At 42.3% G+C, this 22,272-nt stretch overlaps 1 protein-coding gene across 1 annotated transcript in view; it reads right to left on the bottom strand.

The window, feature by feature from the left end:
• Positions 1-1,818: 1,818 nt before the first annotated feature.
• Positions 1,819-22,272, bottom strand: part of ANKRD42 (ankyrin repeat domain 42) — a 43,896-nt gene continuing 23,442 nt past the window's right edge. Inside the window, exons 9-12 of the mRNA XM_087966025.1 lie at positions 14,676-14,845; positions 11,419-11,545; positions 4,243-4,392; positions 1,819-2,613 (exon numbers count right to left, since the gene is read on the bottom strand). Of these exons, the coding sequence (XP_087822151.1) occupies positions 2,595-2,613; positions 4,243-4,392; positions 11,419-11,545; positions 14,676-14,845 (466 nt within the window). The 3' untranslated portion in view covers positions 1,819-2,594. The remainder of the gene's footprint in view (positions 2,614-4,242; positions 4,393-11,418; positions 11,546-14,675; positions 14,846-22,272) is intronic.

Here is a 22,272-nt window from a genome sequence, read left to right as displayed (position 1 = left end):
ATTTGGGGGGGGGCTGACGTACAACTATTGACAAGGACTGGTTTTCAATACCATACAGAGGGCAACGTACCCATCACCAGTTAGTTAAGAAGTTGGTCTGTATCTGGATTCTCAGTATGGAGCCTTAATAGGGATACTACATTTTATACACCTTGTCTCTGATCTAATCGTGCTCTAGATTTTCGAGACGTTCCCCAATAAATTTAGCCAGAATATTGAGATACTGCATTGAAAAGACAGTTTTAGAAGCTCTGATGTGGGTTGAGAGGAAAAACAAGGATTTTTTTATTATTATTATTGTTATTAAAGATGTCCTTTAAAAATGCCACATTCATTTGCTGGAAACTTTAAACCTGTTTTTCCAGGGCTGTATTTTCTGCCATTTATCTTGCATTGTCCAAAAAAAGAGAGAAGAAGAAAACGCAGGGTGCTTAAAGCTGCCAAATGTTTTCCTTTGCGAAGGGAAGATTTAAACACGCATCGCCAGCTGGTTTATTCCCCAATTCCCTCAAATATCACTCATCAGACAGAATGTTGGGGTTTTGTTTTTTTTGTAATAGCAGTATTGTGTTTCGTAGTTCTATCGAACGGTCTCCCTCTTCCCTTGTGCTTTCCAGATGTTGGAGAAATAATTGAATCTTTTACTTTGACTTGTTGAAGGGAGGAGAGCAGCCCCAAAGCACCGGGAAGCTGAATTTGCTTCAGAAGTAATTCTTGTGGCTTTGAATTTTATAAACTGAAATACTTGGAAGTGAATGCCTCTGTTTTAATACTGGGTATCTACTGCCCCCTGGAGTTCACCTCTGGATTTTCTACTTGGCTGCAAATTTCCAGAGTTCCTTGATTGTTCAGTCCCTTCTTACACTGTGTAAATGTTCTCACCCGGCTACCAAACAACAAACCCTTTGTAGTTAAATAAATATTCCCTTTATTAGGAGTGCCAGCAGTCCTGGCAAAAAATCCCCCCCTCCTTCCTTCCCTCTCTCTCCCTCTCTCCCTCTCTCCCTCCTCCCTTCTCTCTCCCTCCCTCTCTCCCTCTCTCTCTCCCTCCCTCTCTCTCTCCTCTCCCTCTCCCTCCCTCTCTCCCTCTCCTCTCCCTCCCTCCCTCCCTCTCTCTCCCTCCCTCCCTCCCTCTCCTCTCCCCTCCTCTCTCCCTCCCTCCCTCTCTCTCCCTCCCTCCCTCCCTCTCTCTCTCTCTCTCCGCAGACCAAAAAGTCGCTCCAGCAGGGAGATGAATAATTGTCTGCCACACTTATTCATCTCCGCCCCCTGCCTTTTATCCCCAGAGATAGGGTGGGGCTTCGCTAGCAGCGGTGGCTCTTCCGTCCCAGGGACCGGCCCATAGATTTCCACAGCTCTCCTCTCCTCTGCCTTCTGCATAACCGTGTATCAGGCATCGGACTTAGCTGTTCCTCCTTTTCCTCATCAGCCACCTCCAGACTTGGGGGCTGTTGACTCTCCATTTGAGGGCTGACAGATGGCCCAGGCTCCACCTTTCTCTCTCTCTCTGCCAGCTCCATTCTCTCTTCCTCCTCAGAGTCTCAGGTTGCTTTGATGCTAACCCTAACTCCCACGCCTCCAACTCACGTCTGATTTGGCTGCTGGAGGGGCCAGTGACTGACAGGCCACAACGGTAAACCAAAACATCTCATTTCACCAAGATGGCCTTCAACAATTTCTTTGAATTCCTGTAAGCCCATTTCCCCCGCCCCTTTTAAAAGAAGTTTCACCATGCAGAAGAAAAACAAATCTTGTATTTTGGTCCATTTCTGCTGCAGTTCTTGGACTTGCTGATGTAAAATACAACAAATGCATCACTCATATTAAACCATTCCATTTATTAGTGTCTTCATCGTACAGTAGATATGTCATTGAGCCTTGGCTAAGGGGCGACATAAGCATCAGAGCTTTTCTTTTTTTAAAAAAAAAAAGTTAGCCTTTAATAACAAGCCAGTGTATCGTAATTAGCAGTGCATTTTAAAAACCCTTATCCGTAATGGCAACCCGGTTTTGGAGGCAGCCTTTCCAAATTTTGGGAACCTCAAAACGGGTTAAATCCATGATTCCCAAAATTGCTAGAATTACATTCTGAGGGCTGCAGTGTTTTCATGTTTAAAAGGTTGCACAAAACCGATGTTCGATTAGTCTGGATTAATCTGGATTTGGAAGGAGAAAGGTGATTTAGGCTTATGGGGCCCATAAAATGCCTGCTTAAATCAAAACGCGTGCAAACTTAGATGTAACTTGCATTCCGACAGGTGGATCCGTGCATATGGACAGGTTATATGTTACTTCAGATTCTGACAAGGCAATATATTTATGATGCCATAAACAGATGTGCTTTATCTAGTTAAGGAGGTGGCATTGTTAGTTAACCTTCTTTTGTGCTTAGGGTTGTCTGGGAAGGCGACTGAACTTGATTTCCCTTTGAGTAAAATGCTTACTTTTGTTTACTGCTTGTCTTTCTTAGAATCTTTTTACAATCACACCCCCAGGGCCGAAGAGGGGTCTTTTCTTCAATCTCTTCTCTTTCTTGGTGTCAAAACTCACTTTAGGCAAATCGGAGGCGGCTGTGTCTAAATCAGGCTCTTCTTTCAAGAAATCCAATGACTCCTGCAAGCGACATTAGAAATTAACACCACTCTCTGCTTCGGGTGATAAATGACATTGAAAGTTTACTTTACTTTACTCTTTACTTTTTACTTTACTTTACTTTACTTTATTGTCATTGCACCTCATACAATGAAATTAAATACTATCTTCCGTGTACATTATGACTATGAAAATAAAACACAAACACACATCTTTCATATTCTATACAACTGAATTGAAAACCCCTAATATTGTATTAATATTGCACTATACAGTAGAATCTAATAGTGTTACCGCGCTGGGATAGAATCTGGTTTTTCAGCCTATTTGTCCTTGTTTTTATTATCTCTACTGTCTGCCAGATGGTAATAGTTAAAAAAAAAAAGGGTGCCCAGGATGAGATGGATCTTTGATAATGTTTTGAACTTTCTTAAGGTAGCAGGAGCTATAAAGCTCTTCCAAAGAGGGGAGAGGGCAACCCATGATCTTCTGGGCAATGACGTTAACCCTCTGGAGTGCTTTCCTATCTGCCACTGTACAATTGGCAAACCATACAGAGGTGCAGTATGTTAAAATGCTCTCTATGCCAGGGGTCTCCAACCTTGGCCACTTTAAGACTTGTGGACTTCAACTCCCAGGATTCCCCAGCCAGCCATGAATTCTGGGAGTTGATGTCCACAAGTCTTAAAGTAGCCAAGATTGGAGACCTCTGCTCTATGCTGCAGTGGTAGAAGGTCACCAGCAGTTTTTCATTCAGTTGTTTCCTGAGAAGTCTCAGGTAATATAATCCCTGCTGGGCCCTTTTGACCAGGGCTGCAATGTGAACACCTCCAAGTCAGGTCCTCTTTTAGGGTAACACCCAGAAACTTAAAAACTTGTCAGCAGTGTGCAGCAGCAGCCAAAAAAGCTAATGCAATCCTAAATTGCATTAATAGAAGGATACAATCAAGATCAAGTGAAGTTATAATATCACTCTATAAATCCTTAGTAAGACCTAGAGTACTGCATCCAGTTTTGGTCACCACACTATAAAAAAGATGTTGAGGCTCTAAAAAAGTGTAGAGAAGAGCAATCAAGATGATTAGGGGATTGGAGACTAAAACATACAATGAACGGTTGCAGGAACTGGGCTTAGTTAGTCTAGTAAAGAGAAGGACCAGGGGAGACATGATAGAGGTCTTCCAATATTTGAGGAGCTGCCACAGAGAGGAGGAAGGGATCAAGCTATTTTCTAAAGCATCTGAAGGCTAGACAAGAATTAATAGCTGGAAACTGAACAAAGAGAGATTCAACCTGGAAACTTTCTGACAGTGAGAACAATCAACCCATGGAACAGAAGCTGCCTTCGGAAGTTGTGGGAGCTTCATCCCTGGAAGCTTTCAAGAAGAGATTGGACTGCAATTTGTCAGAAATGGTGTGGGGTCTCCTGCTTAGTTAGGGGGTTGGACTAGATAACCTACAAGGTCCCTTCCAACTCTGATTATCTGTATCTGTTATCTCTTGGATCATCTCAGAAAATTCAGATGTCAAGCATTCCTGTAGTTTGAACACAGAATCACAGGATTTTTTTTTTTAAAAAAAGTGACCCATATATCCAATTATCAACAATGCCAACAATCACAATTTATCTAAAAGAAAAATGATACTCGCCACAGAGAGCTTATGGGTTGAAGACATCTCGTTTTTCCTTGTAGCTTTTTAAGTTTTCCGATTTCTGCTCGGGCTTCGTCCAGTTGAGCTTCCAACTTCTCCCGTCGCATCTGCTCGTATTCCAGCTGCCCGTTGAGCTCAGAGACGGTCCTTTTGAGAGCCAGACCAAAAGACCAGCTTCAGAAGATGCTACGGAGCAACCAAAATTTTGGTTGCTAACCAGGACAGTTTGTTTTGTGACTTTGGCCATTTTGCAACCTTTCTCTTGACGTTAAGTGAACGGCTGCAGCTGTGCAGTTAGTAACATGGTTGTAAAGTGAATCTGGCTTCCCTACTGACTTTGCTGGTCAGAAGATCCCAAAAAGTGATCGCGTGATCCTTCCCATAGCGCAATACATCTTCAATTTGGAAATGGAAGAAAAGGGATCCCAGCTGGGCGCTAAGATTTGGCACTGATACAGAAGTTTGGAATAGTGGTTAAGGTGCTGGCTTAGAAACAAGGTGACTGTGAGTTCTAGTCCTGCCTCAGGCATGAAAGCCAGTTGAATGACCCTGGGCCAAGCGCCAGGTGAATGTGAGTTCTAGTCCTGCCTCAGGCATGAAAGCCAGTTGAATGACCCTGGGCCAAGCGCCAGGTGACTGTGAGTTCTAGTCCTGCCTCAGGCATGAAAGCCAGTTGAATGACCCTGGGCCAAGCGCCAGGTGACTGTGAGTTCTAGTCCTGCCTCAGGCATGAAAGCCAGTTGAATGACCCTGGGCCAAGCGCCAGGTGACTGTGAGTTCTAGTCCTGCCTCAGGCATGAAAGCCAGTTGAATGACCCTGGGCCAAGCGCCAGGTGAATGTGAGTTCTAGTCCTGCCTCAGGCATGAAAGCCAGTTGAATGACCCTGGGCCAAGCGCCAGGTGACTGTGAGTTCTAGTCCTGCCTCAGGCATGAAAGCCAGTTGAATGACCCTGGGCCAAGCGCCAGGTGACTGTGAGTTCTAGTCCTGCCTCAGGCATGAAAGCCAGTTGAATGACCCTGGGCCAAGCGCCAGGTGACTGTGAGTTCTAGTCCTGCCTCAGGCATGAAAGCCAGTTGAATGACCCTGGGCCAAGCGCCAGGTGAATGTGAGTTCTAGTCCTGCCTCAGGCATGAAAGCCAGTTGAATGACCCTGGGCCAAGCGCCAGGTGACTGTGAGTTCTAGTCCTGCCTCAGGCATGAAAGCCAGTTGAATGACCCTGGGCCAAGCGCCAGGTGACTGTGAGTTCTAGTCCTGCCTCAGGCATGAAAGCCAGTTGAATGACCCTGGGCCAAGCGCCAGGTGAATGTGAGTTCTAGTCCTGCCTCAGGCATGAAAGCCAGTTGAATGACCCTGGGCCAAGCGCCAGGTGACTATGAGTTCTAGTCCTGCCTCAGGCATGAAAGCCAGTTGAATGACCGTGGGCCAAGCGCCAGGTGACTGTGAGATCTAGCCCTGCCTTAGGCATGTAAGCTTTGAAGATGATGTTGTAAAGACTATGGTTAATGGGAAAAAAATAGTACGCTTTAAGCCCTGAAATCAGAGAAAGAAACTTGGATTGTGTCTACTCTAATTCATAAGAAGGGGAAACATAGTCCAGATTTCAAGACCAATGTTAGCCTCTTGAGGTAGGCCAAATAAAAACACTGACTCCACAGATTTGTCTAGAATTCTACTTTATTGATCCAGGCTATAGTAACAGAATCTTTCGTGTCTAACTCAGTTTATTGGGGTGTGGGATTGTTCTCTGTTGTAGTCAACCGGCAGAGGGCAGCAATGCAACAATTTCTAAGAAGTGAATTATTTCTATTAGGAAGGAAGAGTAATCACTCTGTTATGGATAACCACACACAAAAAAAAGTCTTGGCACATTTTAAAGCCTGGTGAATTTCTTACCTCACCAAGTATTTTTTAGTCTTCCGGTCATGGAGGATGGTTGCAACTATTTATTTATTTATTTATTTGATTTGCCAATTGTTTACAAGATAATAAGTATAAATGTATACATAGTTGTGAATACATGAAATGGTTACATATAAGAAAAATAAAAAGAATAGGAGAAACAATAGGACAGGGACGGTAGGCACGTTGGTGCGCTTATGCACGCCCCCTACAGACCTCTTAGGAAAGGGTGAGGTCAATAGTAGACAGTCTAAGGTTAAAGTTTTTGGGGTTTGGGGAGGAAACTACAGAGTCGGGTAGAGTATTCCAGACATTGACCACTCTATTGCTGAAGTCGTATTTCCTGCAATCAAGTTTGGTGCGGTTTACTTTGAGTTTGTATCTATTGTGTGCTCTTGTGTTGTTATGGTTGAAGCTGAAGTATTCATTGACAGGTAGGACATTGCAATGTATGATTTTGTATACCATGCTTAAGTCAGACCGAAGACGGCGTAATTCAAGGTTTTCTAGTTCTAGAATTTCAAGTCTACGAACTCTAATCCACCCATAAGGGGGATTTTGACATTCAAGGGAGTTGAGATGATGGAGCCGTGGCTGTATTAGATTTTTATCCAGCTTTTATTGCTTTATGCCTAACTCAAGGTAGAGAACACATACCTAATACTTTCTTCCTCGTGTTTTCCTCACAGCAGCCCTATGAGGTGGGATGGACTGCAAGAGAGTGACTAGACCAAAGTCACCCAGCTGGCTTTCATGCCTAGGGGAGGACTAGAACTCACTGTTTCCTGGTGATTGGCCCAAATTAGCCAGCTGGCTCTCATGCCTAAGGTGGAACTAGAACTCACCATCTCCTGGAGATTGACCCAAAGTCACCCAGCTGGCTTTCATGCCTAGGGCAGGACTAGAACTCACCATCTCCTAGTGATTGGCCCCGAATCAGCCAGCTGGCTCTCATGTCTAAGGTGGAACTAGAACTCACTGTCTCCTGGTGATTGGCCCCAAATCAGCCAGCTGGCTCTCATGTCTAAGGTGGAACTAGAACTCACTGTCTCCTGGTGATTGGCCCCGAATCAGCCAGCTGGCTCTCATGTCTAAGGTGGAACTAGAACTCACTGTCTCCTGGTGATTGGCCCCAATTAGCCAGCTGGCTCTCATGTCTAAGGTGGAACTAGAACTCACTGTCTCCTGGTGATTGGCCCGAATTAGCCAGCTGGCTCTCATGTCTAAGGTGGAACTAGAACTCACTGTCTCCTGGTGATTGGCCCCAAATTAGCCAGCTGGCTCTCATGTCTAAGGTGGAACTAGAACTCACTGTCTCCTGGTGATTGGCCCCAAATTAGCCAGCTGGCTCTCATGTCTAAGGTGGAACTAGAACTCACTGTCTCCTGGTGATTGGCCCGAATCAGCCAGCTGGCTCTCATGTCTAAGGTGGAACTAGAACTCACTGTCTCCTGGTGATTGGCCCGAATCAGCCAGCTGGCTCTCATGTCTAAGGTGGAACTAGAACTCACTGTCTCCTGGTGATTGGCCCCAAATTAGCCAGATGGCTCTCATGTCTAAGGTGGAACTAGAACTCACTGTCTCCTGGTGATTGGCCCCAAATTAGCCAGCTGGCTCTCATGTCTAAGGTGGAACTAGAACTCACTGTCTCCTGGTGATTGGCCCCAAATTAGCCAGCTGGTTCTCATGTCTAAGGTGGAACTAGAACTCACTGTCTCCTGGTGATTGGCCCCAAATTAGCCAGCTGGCTCTCATGTCTAAGGTGGAACTAGAACTCACTGTCTCCTGGTGATTGGCCCCAAATCAGCCAGCTGGCTCTCATGTCTAAGGTGGAACTAGAACTCACTGTCTCCTGGTGATTGGCCCCAAATCAGCCAGCTGGCTCTCATGTCTAAGGTGGAACTAGAACTCACTGTCTCCTGGTGATTGGCCCCGAATCAGCCAGCTGGCTCTCATGTCTAAGGTGGAACTAGAACTCACTGTCTCCTGGTGATTGGCCCGAATCAGCCAGCTGGCTCTCATGTCTAAGGTGGAACTAGAACTCACTGTCTCCTGGTGATTGGCCCCAAATTAGCCAGCTGGCTCTCATGTCTAAGGTGGAACTAGAACTCACTGTCTCCTGGTGATTGGCCCCGAATCAGCCAGCTGGTTCTCATGTCTAAGGTGGAACTAGAACTCACTGTCTCCTGGTGATTGGCCCGAATCAGCCAGCTGGCTCTCATGTCTAAGGTGGAACTAGAACTCACTGTCTCCTGGTGATTGGCCCGAATCAGCCAGCTGGTTCTCATGTCTAAGGTTGAACTAGAACTCACTGTCTCCTGGTGATTGGCCCCGAATCAGCCAGCTGGCTCTCATGTCTAAGGTTGAACTAGAACTCACTGTCTCCTGGTGATTGGCCCCGAATTAGCCAGCTGGCTCTCATGTCTAAGGTGGAACTAGAACTCACTGTCTCCTGGTGATTGGCCCCGAATCAGCCAGCTGGCTCTCATGTCTAAGGTGGAACTAGAACTCACTGTCTCCTGGTGATTGGCCCCAAATTAGCCAGCTGGCTCTCATGTCTAAGGTGGAACTAGAACTCACTGTCTCCTGGTGATTGGCCCCGAATCAGCCAGCTGGTTCTCATGTCTAAGGTGGAACTAGATCTCACTGTCTCCTGGTGATTGGCCCCGAATCAGCCAGCTGGCTCTCATGTCTAAGGTGGAACTAGAACTCACTGTCTCCTGGTGATTGGCCCCAAATTAGCCAGCTGGTTCTCATGTCTAAGGTGGAACTAGAACTCACTGTCTCCTGGTGATTGGCCCGAATTAGCCAGCTGGCTCTCATGTCTAAGGTGGAACTAGAACTCACTGTCTCCTGGTGATTGGCCCGAATCAGCCAGCTGGTTCTCATGTCTAAGGTGGAACTAGATCTCACTGTCTCCTGGTGATTGGCCCGAATCAGCCAGCTGGCTCTCATGTCTAAGGTGGAACTAGAACTCACTGTCTCCTGGTGATTGGCCCCAAATTAGCCAGCTGGTTCTCATGTCTAAGGTGGAACTAGAACTCACTGTCTCCTGGTGATTGGCCCCGAATTAGCCAGCTGGCTCTCATGTCTAAGGTGGAACTAGAACTCACTGTCTCCTGGTGATTGGCCCCAAATTAGCCAGCTGGCTCTCATGTCTAAGGTGGAACTAGAACTCACTGTCTCCTGGTGATTGGCCCCGAATTAGCCAGCTGGCTCTCATGTCTAAGGTGGAACTAGAACTCACTGTCTCCTGGTGATTGGCCCCAAATTAGCCAGCTGGTTCTCATGTCTAAGGTGGAACTAGAACTCACTGTCTCCTGGTGATTGGCCCCGAATTAGCCAGCTGGTTCTCATGTCTAAGGTGGAACTAGAACTCACTGTCTCCTGGTGATTGGCCCCGAATTAGCCAGCTGGCTCTCATGTCTAAGGTGGAACTAGAACTCACTGTCTCCTGGTGATTGGCCCCAAATTAGCCAGCTGGCTCTCATGTCTAAGGTGGAACTAGAACTCACTGTCTCCTGGTGATTGGCCCCAAATTAGCCAGCTGGCTCTCATGTCTAAGGTGGAACTAGAACTCACTGTCTCCTGGTGATTGGCCCCAAATTAGCCAGCTGGCTCTCATGTCTAAGGTGGAACTAGAACTCACTGTCTCCTGGTGATTGGCCCCAAATTAGCCAGCTGGCTCTCATGTCTAAGGTGGAACTAGAACTCACTGTCTCCTGGTGATTGGCCCCGAATCAGCCAGCTGGCTTTCATGTCTAAGGTGGAACTAGAACTCACTGTCTCCTAGTGATTGGCCCAATTAGCCAGCTGGCTTTCATGTCTAAGGTGGAACTAGAACTCACTGTCTCCTAGTGATTGGCCCCGAATTAGCCAGCTGGTTCTCATGTCTAAGGTTGAACTAGAACTCACTGTCTCCTGGTGATTGGCCCGAATCAGCCAGCTGGCTCTCATGTCTAAGGTGGAACTAGAACTCACTGTCTCCTGGTGATTGGCCCTGAATTAGCCAGCTGGCTTTCATGTCTAAGGTGGAACTAGAACTCACTGTCTCCTGGTGATTGGCCCTGAATTAGCCAGCTGGCTCTCATGCCTAAGGTGGAACTAGAACTCACTGTCTCCTGGTGATTGGCCCTGAATTAGCCAGCTGGCTTTCATGTCTAAGGTGGAACTAGAACTCACTGTCTCCTGGTGATTGGCCCCAAATTAGCCAGCTGGCTTTCATGTCTAAGGTGGAACTAGAACTCACTGTCTCCTGGTGATTGGCCCCGAATTAGCCAGCTGGCTTTCATGTCTAAGGTGGAACTAGAACTCACTGTCTCCTGGTGATTGGCCCCGAATCAGCCAGCTGGCTCTCATGTCTAAGGTGGAACTAGAACTCACTGTCTCCTAGTGATTGGCCCCGAATTAGCCAGCTGGCTTTCATGTCTAAGGTGGAACTAGAACTCACTGTCTCCTAGTGATTGGCCCCGAATTAGCCAGCTGGTTCTCATGTCTAAGGTGGAACTAGAACTCACTGTCTCCTGGTGATTGGCCCAAATTAGCCAGCTGGCTTTCATGTCTAAGGTGGAACTAGAACTCACTGTCTCCTAGTGATTGGCCCCGAATTAGCCAGCTGGCTTTCATGTCTAAGGTGGAACTAGAACTCACTGTCTCCTAGTGATTGGCCCCGAATTAGCCAGCTGGTTCTCATGTCTAAGGTTGAACTAGAACTCACTGTCTCCTGGTGATTGGCCCCGAATCAGCCAGCTGGCTCTCATGTCTAAGGTGGAACTAGAACTCACTGTCTCCTGGTGATTGGCCCTGAATTAGCCAGCTGGCTTTCATGTCTAAGGTGGAACTAGAACTCACTGTCTCCTGGTGATTGGCCCTGAATTAGCCAGCTGGCTCTCATGCCTAAGGTGGAACTAGAACTCACTGTCTCCTGGTGATTGGCCCTGAATTAGCCAGCTGGCTTTCATGTCTAAGGTGGAACTAGAACTCACCGTCTGCTGGTGATTGGCCTCAAATTAGCCACCTGGCTTTCATATCCAAAGTAGAACTAGAGTTTCTTGGTGACTGGCCCAAAGTCATATAGCCAGCTTCGATGCCTAGGGCAGGACTAGAACTCACCATTGCCTGGTGATTTGACCAACCAGCTTTCACTCACCATCTACCAGTTCCTAGACAGGCACCTTAACCACTGCACCAGATTGGTTCTCATGGATGCAAGCATTGTAGAATACAATGCTAATGAACTTCTCAGCCACTTGAAAAAAAAAAAACCTTTACCTTTCGAACCTTTTCTCTTCGAGTTTGGCCTGCCTTTCCCGAGGAGTGATGCCTCCAAGCTGCTTGAAGTTGCTGATGGCCATTTCTAGAAGACCTTGCAACTCTTCCACTTTCTGGTAGGCTCTTTCTGCAAGAGAGGTTTTTTTAAAAATAAATAAATAAATAAATCTAGAGCATTTTAATGTTTCAAACCAGAGCCAAAACAGAAGCAACAACGCCAACTATTTAAGCAAAAGTCTCAGAAAGCGAATAAGAATCACGGCATTCCGTGAAGCCTCACAATCGGGTGAGATTCTGCCGGTTTGGACCGGTTTAAGGGAACTGGTAGTTCTGGCGATCATTTCCTGCGCTTTATTTCCTTGTTTCTGAGCACAGCTGATTCACGCGGCAGAACGGTTTGTTGCACATCAGCTGTTTTACTCACTGGGGCTGCAGCAGAAGGTAAGTATTATAGCTAAAAAATGGTCTTTTTTAAAATGCTGGGCGCGTGTGCAAAACTGTTCTGACCAAGGGTTCCTGAGACAGTAACAATCACACGCTGTTGCCAAAAAACTTTTGTTTTATTTCAACAGCTGTGAATTATATGCATTCACAGCCCGTAATGAGTCCCAAAACAGTTTGTGAATAGTCCAGCAGAAGTCTGCCACAGTCTTTTGAGATAAGGCTGATAAGCACCCACCTTTATCTCCCTTGAAATGCTGCCAACAACTAAATTGCCAATTAGCTGTACAAGGCCAAACAGAGCACAAAGTCATCACAGAGCTTCAGATTTTAAGCCAACCAGAACAAACAAAGTTGCTTCCTGCAAAGGCTCATGTCCCTTTGCTCCTCCTTTATGTCTTATGGGAGGGGCCAATCATCTCCAAGCCTTACTCCCAAGTTGCCCCTTTTGTCTTAACTGTTTTTGCCTTCTGGCAGCTCTGCGCATGCACGCACTGGGAACAGGCTCCCTCTGTTCCTCTGCCTTGCTGATGTCAGATTCTGGAGGCTCCGGAATCAGCACATAACTCTCAGATGGCCCTGGCTCCATCTCTGTGTCGGACAGAGATCCCTCACCCAAGTCCTTCCCAGACTCCCGGACTGGCCCATGTTCCTCCCCGCTGTCCGACTTTGCTGCCAGCTCCACAGGCTGCTGCCAGAGGACAACAAAACTGCATGCGTGCGCGAAGCCCGCACTCACTGCACCGGTTGTTACACTGATTGAATTGCACCACTGCTCCCAATGGCTGATTCCGCTGAACTGTGGATTCCTTTAGGATACCATATAGGTGGACCTCGACCTATGACCACATTTGAGCCCAAAATTTATGTTGCTAAGCAAGACAGTTGTTCAGCGAGTTTTATGCCCATTTTACGACTTTTCTTGCCACGCCTGTTAAGGGAATCGCCGCAGCTGTTAAATTAGTCACACGGTTGTGAAGCAAATCCAACTTCCCCATGGACTTTGCTTGTCGAAAGGTCGCAAAAGGGGATCGCATGTCCCCGGGACACTGCAAACGTCATAAATAGGAGTCCATCTGAATTTTGATCACGTGACCACAGGGATGCTGTAATGGTCATAAGTGTGGAAAAGGGTCATGAGTCCCTTTTTTCAGTGCCGTAACTTTGAATGGTCACTAAATGAACTGTTGTAAGTTGAGGACTACCTTTCCTGAAATGATTTTTACCAAGAGTTAAGTTGACTTGAATCAATTTAACATATTAAGTCTTCGAGAGTTTATATTTTTCTTATTCTCTTTCTTTCGTTTGCTGTCATAATCCAGCAATCCTCAACTTACAACCAACAGGAAGCCTACCCATTATGTATTATTTTATACTAGAATTTTTGATTGGACATTTACTGAGTGTTTTTATTTGTTCTGGTCTATGGTCTATGACTGTAATAAACTAAATTGATTGAATAGTTCAAAGGCAACTGGACTTTCTTCTTATTTTTCTTTTCTTTTCTTTGAAGATGTTTCACTTCTCATCCAAGAAGCTTTTTCGGTTCTGATTGTCACAATTTTGGGGTTCATTGGTGGCTGTAAGTTGAGGACTACCTGAAGGCTGGAAGTTTATTACATTCTCTACCAGCGACTTTCCAACTCTCAGGTGAAAAATGTAAAAAAAAAATCTTTACTGAGAAGTCTTGGACTTAGTCTCAGGTGTAGCTCCATTCAAAATCCAAGAAAGAAAACCTTAGACTCCATTGTTATAGAGAAAAGGACTTTTACCGAATTTGAAGTGGTAGCATCAGAAGAAATACAAGATCTGAGGCAATACGTGTGAAAATTACATATAGAAAGTTATCCCATGTCCCCAACCCCAATAGTTCAAACTGGCCATCCAATCTGAGGTGTGTATAATGTCATGTGGGTGCGTCTTCAGGTGACGTTTCACACATCTGGTATGCCAAGATGGTTGACCTTGGCCTAGAGTAATGTCATGCCCCTGTCAGAGTCTGATTCTGAGGGGAAGGCCGAGCAGCTGACAGGAAGCGGGAGTGTGGCTCCGTTGGCTGTGGAAGAAACTGGGGAAGGGCAAAGTCCGGCTGAGCAGAGCAGGGGAGAGGTAGAGCAAGGGAGAGGGAGTTCAGAGAAAGACCCAGGTCCACCCCCTCTCCATCCTAGGGCACACAGGGAGGAACAAAGAAGGAAGCAACATGAGTTGCATGGCTTATGGGGGAGGAAAGGGCCCTGATTCCCTTCATTAGCTACAACTGGGAACGCATTGTTTAAAAAGGGAAACTATGCACAGCAAAGTTGTTGGAAGCAAATCGTGAGTTATCTGTTATTGTCGAGGCTTATCTGGGTTCCTGGCGTCTTCCCAACTGTGTGTGTTTTGTTGGCCTTTCAAGTCTGCAATTCCTTATCCTGCCCTGCCAAACTAATCACTTCAGTTTGGTTGTTTGGACTTTAAGTTACAGTTTGTGTTTACCCTGTTTCGGACTGAATTTCCTCCCCTTAAAAACTGTTTTGGGGAGAGTTTTTTCTCCAGCCGAAGGTAACTCGACATTGGGGGCAAAGTTGGCGGTATTAAAGGGACTTTTCTTACTTATGTGATTGTGTTGCCTTTGTGCCACACCCCTTTGGGTCATCACAAGAGATAAGAGGCTACATCTGCGCAGTAAGCAAGTAAGCATAATCAAGGAAGCATCCCAACTTTTGCAATTCACCAACTTCAACCTCCAGCACTCTTCCCCGCCACCCAAAGTTCTCCCCGTTTCTATGGCAGTGGGAAAGAGACAAGAAGAAGGGTTCTTGGAGGCTGACACTTACCCCGAGCATCGATTTTCTCTTGCTTGTTTTCCTTCAGATCTCCCTTGCTATCTGTGCTCCCTTCCACACCATGATGTTCAAAAAAGGTTGGGTCTTTTATGTCGATTTCCAGATCGGAGTCATTTCCCATCTTGTTTTTCAGATACGCCACCACAGCCAGCTGGGCAAACCTGGGAAATGAAAGAAACAACAAATTCTCATCCCAGTTCTAATTTCTGCTCTTATATTCAGAGGTAGCCCTGCTCTTAAGATGGTCTATTTAAATGCTTACAAGCATAGCAATCGGAATTGGATTTGGCTGGGTAAACTTTGGGAATCATCAGGATAACTTTATCTGGCCTGGAAGCTAAGTGGGATCAGACGCTGGATAACAGGGATGGAAACTGACCAAGGAGAGATTCAACCTGGAAATAAGGAGAAACTTTCTGACAGCGAGAGCCATCAACCCATGGAACAGAAGTTGCCTTCGGAAGTTGTGGGAGCTTCATCATTGGAGGCTTTCAAGAGGAAACTGGACTGCCATATGTCAGGAGGAGAGATGTAGGGTCTCCTGCTTGGGCGGGGGGTTGGACTAGATGACCTACAAGGTCCCTTCCAAATCTGTTCATCTGTTAATATTTGGATGGGGGAAACATGTAGATTTCACAGAGGTGTAGCAAGACTTAAGGAGTGAAAAAAATGCACCTTGGAAGAAGGCAATGGGAAACCAGGCCCCATCTATCTCCAAAGGGTGGGATTTCAAAACCTGGAGCACCTGTCCCAAAGGTGCTTTTTCAAGAGGCAACTGGACTTTCGTTGTTTTTCCTTGAAGATCTTTTGCTTCTCATCCGGGGTGTGTGTGTGTGTGTTTCCTTCAGGTCTTCGGTTGAGTCGGAACTGAAGAAGCTTCTTGGATGAGAAGCGAAACGTCTTCAAGGAAAAACAAAGAAAGTCCAGTTGCCTCTCTAAAAAGCACCTTTGGGACAACCATTGTTGCAATGACGAGGCAGTCGAGTTGTTTGATCATGAACAACTGAATCATGATGATCTTTATTGGAGTCTAGTCTTGCATTTGTACACATTTTTAGTTATCCTCCATCATTGGTTAACTTTGGTTACTGCTTAACTTTCGTTACTGTTTAGCACAGTAATTAATACAATCAATTATCTCTAGTTAAAGTCTAACACATGTTTACTTCCTCTCTAATCCTCCTTTAGATTAGTGACTTTGTTTACCTGAGTTGTATTTGCTTGGAAACATTCTTTATCTGAGGTTTGCCATCCGAGATTGGAACATTCCTGCAATTACAACTCTACAAACCATGACCTGGGTGACTTGAGAATCTCCATAAATTGTGAGACACACATCCCCCATTACATGACCTCGGAAACAACACTTTTGGCAGGAAAGCCAGTGGGGTGATTTTGGGCCAATCACCAGGAGACCGTGAGTTCTAGTCCTGACAGCCATGAAAGATGGCTGGGTGACTTTGAGCCAGTCCCTCTCTCTCAGCCCAATCCACATCACAGGGTTGTCGTGGGGAAAATAAAGGAGGAAGAATTATTGGATATGTTTGCTGCCTTGAGTTAGTTATAAAAATAATAAAGACTGGTTAAAAAATGAATAGAAGTTAGATAGACAGACAGATAGATAATAGAGATGATAAATAGATATAGATAAAGACATGATACTGTAGATATAATGATAGGATGTTAGAGACAGACAGATAATAGAAATGATAGATAAAGAGAGATGATACTGTAGATATAGATGATAGGATGGATAGGATGTTTAGATAGATAGATGGATGATAGATAGATAGATAGATAGATAGATAGATAGATAGATAGATAGATAGATAGATAGATAGATAGATAGATAGATAGATAGACAGATAGATAGATAGATAGATAGGATAGGTAGGTAGATAATAGAGATGATAAATATAGATAGATGAGGTGACTAGATAAAATGATAGGATGTTAAATAGACAGATGATAGATAGATAGATAGATAGATAGATAGATAGATAGATAGATAGATAGATAGATAGATAGATAGATAGATAGATAGATAGATAGATGATGATAGAGAGAGAGAGAGAGAGAGAAACAGAGAGATGATACTGTAGATATAGATAGGATGTTAAAGAGGCAGACAGACAGATAATAGAGATGATAGATATAGATAAGGAGAGATGATACTGTAGATATAGATGATAGGATGTTAGAGATAGATAGATGAAAGGTAGATTAGATAGATAGATAGATAGATAGATAGATAGATAGATAGATAGATAGATAGATAGATAGATAGATAATAGAGATGATACTGTGGATATAGATGATAGAATATTAAATAGAGATAGATGATAGAAAGAAAGAAAGAAAGCGGAGAAGGCGGAGCCACGTCGCGCGTTACAGCTGTAATTTCGGGGCTCGGTTACAGCTGATATCTCGCCCTGGTCGGTCCCAACGGACCTAAACCGTCCCGTAGAGACGGTGATAGTAAGGGGCGCGTTCTGTTGATCACAGGGACACCGCAAGTCCCTGGTGGATCCAGAAGAAGCCCCTTTACCATCGGCGGAGAGGCAGCCATTAAGCTGCTGAAGCAGGGACAGCTCCGAAAGGAAGAGAAGAAAGAAAGAGAAAGTGTATCGGCTGGTGAGATTTATTTATTTTTATTTGGGATAAGGACACCCTAGAAGAAGAAGGAATCTGTAAGATTTTTGACAGAATTTGATAAGATGGACTTAGTGGCGATTTTTTAGAAGATGTCAAAATGAGGCTTGGCTTTTTACTTTTTTTTTTCTAGCGAACTTCTATTGTGATTAGTAATTGTAACCAGACTGGTTTTGTTTTGTTTTTTTCTATAATTACCTTTCCTTTTTGACTGTTTATATTTTTAATAGAGGCTTCCTTTAGTAATTTTTTTTTTTTTAAATATACACATATATATATATACATATTTTCTTTTTCTATTGATTTTTTTGGGGGAGGAAGAAGGGGAGTGGAGTTGAGAAACTTTGTAACTCTGCAACACTGCCAACTAGAGGCTTGAAAATACTTTACTTGAAGTTGAGAGAACTGTGAGAAACTCTCTCCCAAGGACACTGAGTTGATAAGATAGAGAGAGGAACTCTGGAGAATGTTTTCACAGGTGTCTCTTTGGGATTTCTACAATCAACTGAATGTTTGAAGCTTGGCTTTGAAACTTGTGGAGAAGCCATAACAAGAGCCTTGGATGTTTAAATAAAATGCAGTGTGATTTTGCTTTACTTGTTGTTAGCTTTTATCCCTCCTCCTTAACCCTATAGTTTTTGTAATATTTGTACACTTTTGCTTATTACTATTATTATTATTTTTCATTTTTTTTTTTCTCTAAAGGGAAAGCCTCAGAATATTGTTTCTTTTTCCTTTTTTTTTTCTTTTTGGGGGGACTTTTGCTTTTTTTTTACCTTTGTATGTATATACTCTTTTTTGTGGCCATGTTTTTTTTTTTTTGAGATTTCGCAATTGGATTAAGGTGTGAAGAACCTGAAGAATTTTTCTTTTCTTTTCCTTTTATTATTATTGTTATTTTTTTAATATTATTGGGTTTTATTCTCCTTTTGACTATTGCAACTGAGGATTAAGGTCTAGAAGAACCTGAAGAAAGAAATTTTTCTTTTTTCCTTGAAACTTTTTTCCCTTTTTAATTTTTGGGCTTTTTGGTTTTTTTTTACTGATTTTTTCTTTTTACGTTTTTCCTTTCCCTAATTGGATTATAATTGTTACACTGCCAACTGGATTAAAAGAGTGGGAAGATTCCGAGTTATTTAAATGAGTAAGAAAGTTCTACCTTCTGGCGCATCAACTTCTGCTCCTGCCTCCCCATCAATTGGAGGACGACTTTCAACAATGGCGAAGCAAGATAAAGGACAAACAGATCTAACGACGGTTATGCAAGGAATTCAAGAACTTAAAATGAGTATTGAACAAAGGATGGGGAGTATTGAACAAAAAATTGAAAATATCCAACAGATGATGGCGAAGTATGATGAGAGACTGCAAAAAATGGAAGAGAAAGACAATCAAAGAGATGAGAAATTGCAAAAATTAGAAGAGAAAGACAATCAAAGAGATGAGAAAATTGGAAATATTGATGACAGAGTGACAACGCTTGAACAAAACAAGAATGAGATGGTGAAGTGGGAGATGGATAGATCAGAATATTACCTCAGATTTCAAAATATAGAGGAAGAAAAAGGACAAGATCTTGCTGCAGTAATGATAGAAATCTTGGCTGGAGCTTTGGAAATAACAGAGGAAAAAATGATGGATGGAATAGATGAGATATACCGAGTTTTTACAAGATATGCATCGAGAATAAGTTACCAAGAGAAGTTCATGTTAGATTTACTAAAAAATCTATCAGAACACAGATATTACAAGCGGCAAGAGAGAAGACATTGAAATATGGAGATAAAGAGATTGGGGTTTTAAAACAAGTACCCAGAAAAATTAGAGAGATGAGGAGAGAATATCGTTTCCTGACTAAAGTATTATTGGAAAAGGAGGTGAATTACAGATGGTTGATTCCAGAAGGATTAATGGTTACATGGAAAGAACAGAGATACAGAATTGGCTCAATTGATGAAGCAGAATCGTTTTATAAGGAATTTTTAAAAGAAGAGAAACAGAGATAGAAGAAGAGACTACCTTAACTGAATTTCAAGAGGACCAAATAGAGATGGGAAAAGAAGAAGGTGCAGTAGGTGGACAAGTGGAGACTAAAGAACAACGTGAAGTAAGATCAACGAGCCGTTAGACCTAAATATAAATCATAACTATGGAGGAAAAAAAATTGATTTCTTTGAATATAAATGGACTGAATTCAGCTACTAAAAGAAGGAAAACTTTTCATAAAATAGAGAAATTAAAATTTGATATAATTTGCTTACAAGAAGTACACATTAAAAAACAACATCAACAATTATTGGTGCGACCAAAAATAGGGAAAATTTTTACTTCTTTGGCCCAGTGTAAGAAAAGAGGAGTGGTATTGTATATTAAAGAAACCATTTCAGCAAAATTGATTTATACTGATGAAGATGGAAGAGTACTAATGGTTGAAATAGTGGATAACAATACAAAGATACTTTTGTTGCAATCTATGCTCCGAATGATAAACAAAAAGATTCTATAAAAGTTACATATGAAAATAATTGAATTGGACTACGCTAATATATTTATAATGGGAGATTTTAATGGAATTGTAGACAATGAATTGGATTACACAGCAAAAATAACACGACAAAATAGGAAGATCCTCCCTAAATCCTTTTTTGAAATGATAGAGGAATTAAATCTAAAAGATATATGGAGAGAAAGAAATACTAAAACTCAACAATATACTTTCTACTCGAACAGACATTCATCATGGTCCAGAATAGATATGATCTGGACGTCAACAGAATTATTATCTAATATTCAAGAAATAAATATTGAAACAAGTACATGGGCAGATCATAACCCAATGACAATTAAATGGAAAGGACAAAAAAGAAGATCTAGATGGACATTAAATAATACTATTTTAAAGGAAAAAGATTTTACACAGTGGATGGAAAAAGAACTGGCCTTCTTTTTTAATGAAAACAGAAAAGAAGATACTTCAATACAGAATGTTTGGGACACGATGAAGGCATATGCAAGAGGATTGATAATGGAATACACAAAGAAAAAAATATTAGAAAGAGGCAAATGATTAAAACTTTAGAAGATGATTATAAAAAATTGGAAAAAGAATTACAGAGAATGCCACAGAAAAAAGATATTAAATTTAAAATGGATATAATTAAACATAAAATGGATCAAACAGAGAAAGAAGAATTGGCGCAAAAAATTAGAAGTGCTAAACAGAACTATTTTGAGGATGCAAACAGGCCAGGTAGATGGTTAGCATACAAACTGAGAAAAGAGAAAGAATCAAGGAGAATACCACAGTTAATGGATGAACAGGGTCTAGTCTGTCATGGTAATAAGGAGAAAAAGAGAATTATTCGAGATTTTTATGCGCAATTATATAAGCAGGAGGATTTTGATGAGGGGAAAATTAAACAGTATTTACAAAATGCCAACCTACCCAAGATATCTGATGAAACTGGGAAAATGTTGGAAAATCCTATAACAATGATGGAATTAACTGAAGCACTTAATAGACAGAATAACGGAAAGCACCAGGACCAGATGGTTTCCGGCAGAATTTTATAAAACATTACAAGAATCATTGAGCATTTCAATGTTAGAAATTATGAATGAAGTTATGATAAATAAGAAAATACCTAAAACATGGTCAGAAGCTTATATTACGCTTATTCCAAAAGAAGGGACTGACCCATCACAAATTAAGAATTATAGACCTATTTCTTTATTGAATGCAGATTATAAAATCTTTGCTTCAATTTTGGCAGAAAGGCTTAAAAATACTTAAATAATTTTATTCATTCTGATCAGAATGGATTTTTACCAAAGAGACAAATTAAAGACAACATGAGAGTAATTTTGGACACTTTGGAATATTATGAGGCACACCCTGAAAAGCAAATGGCTTTGATATTTTTAGATGCTCAAAAGGCATTTGATAACGTGAATTGAGATTTATGTTATTATTATTGGAACAGATGGGTTTTGCTAGAAAATTTATTCAAGCAATAGAAGCTATATATTATAAGCAAACAGCAAAAGTGATGATAGATGGAGAATTTACAGACTCTATCAATATTAAAAAGGCACAAGACAAGGATGTCCACTATCCCCTTTGTTATTTGTATTGACTTTGGAAGTATTAAATAGAAATATTAGAGAGGATACAAATATAAAAGGAATGAAAGTTAAAAGGAGGAATTTAAATTGCAAGCCTTTGCGGACGATTTGGTCTTTATTCTGGAAGATCCTCTAGAGACAGCTTTAAAACTACTGGAAAAGATAGAGACGTATGGTGAGATGGCTGGCTTGAAAATAAATAAAGACAAAACAAAGATTCTGACAAAAAATATGTTATTAAGGCAAAGAGAAGAGTTGGCAGACTTATTGAAAATTCAAGTTACGAATAAAGTTAAATACTTGGGGATAATTTTGGCGTCAAGATGTACTACACTGAAAGAGAATAATTATATTAAACTTAAACAGCAGATAGCATCTGACTTGAAAAAATGGGAAAATCTACAATTATCTTTGATAGGTAGAATCTCAACAATTAAAATGAATATTTTACCCAGAATTTTATATTTGTTTCAAACAATACCAATTAGGCCTGGTAAAGACTATTTTGATGAATTAAATAAAATGGTGTTGAAGTATATATGGCAACGTAAGAAAGCGAGAATAAAACTAAAACTTTTACAGGATGCTAGAATTAGAGGAGGATTTGGCCTTCCTAATTGGGAGTTGTATTATCAAGCTGCAAATTTAATGTGGGTTAAAGAATGGATAACGTTAAGAAAGTCTAGATTACTGGCATTGGAAGGACATGATTTATTATTGGGTTGGCATGCTTTTTATGGTATAAGGGAACTAAATCGCAGGGTTATTTCAGAAGGCACTATATACGGGAATCGTTATGGTTGAATTGGGA

Source organism: Notechis scutatus, chromosome 5, assembly GCF_049901735.1.
Source record: "Notechis scutatus isolate UNSWTSFEM ecotype Mainland chromosome 5, rNotScu1.2, whole genome shotgun sequence".
In the NCBI taxonomy this organism is placed as follows: domain Eukaryota; kingdom Metazoa; phylum Chordata; class Lepidosauria; order Squamata; family Elapidae; genus Notechis; species Notechis scutatus.
This window is presented reverse-complemented; position numbering and strand designations above follow the sequence as displayed.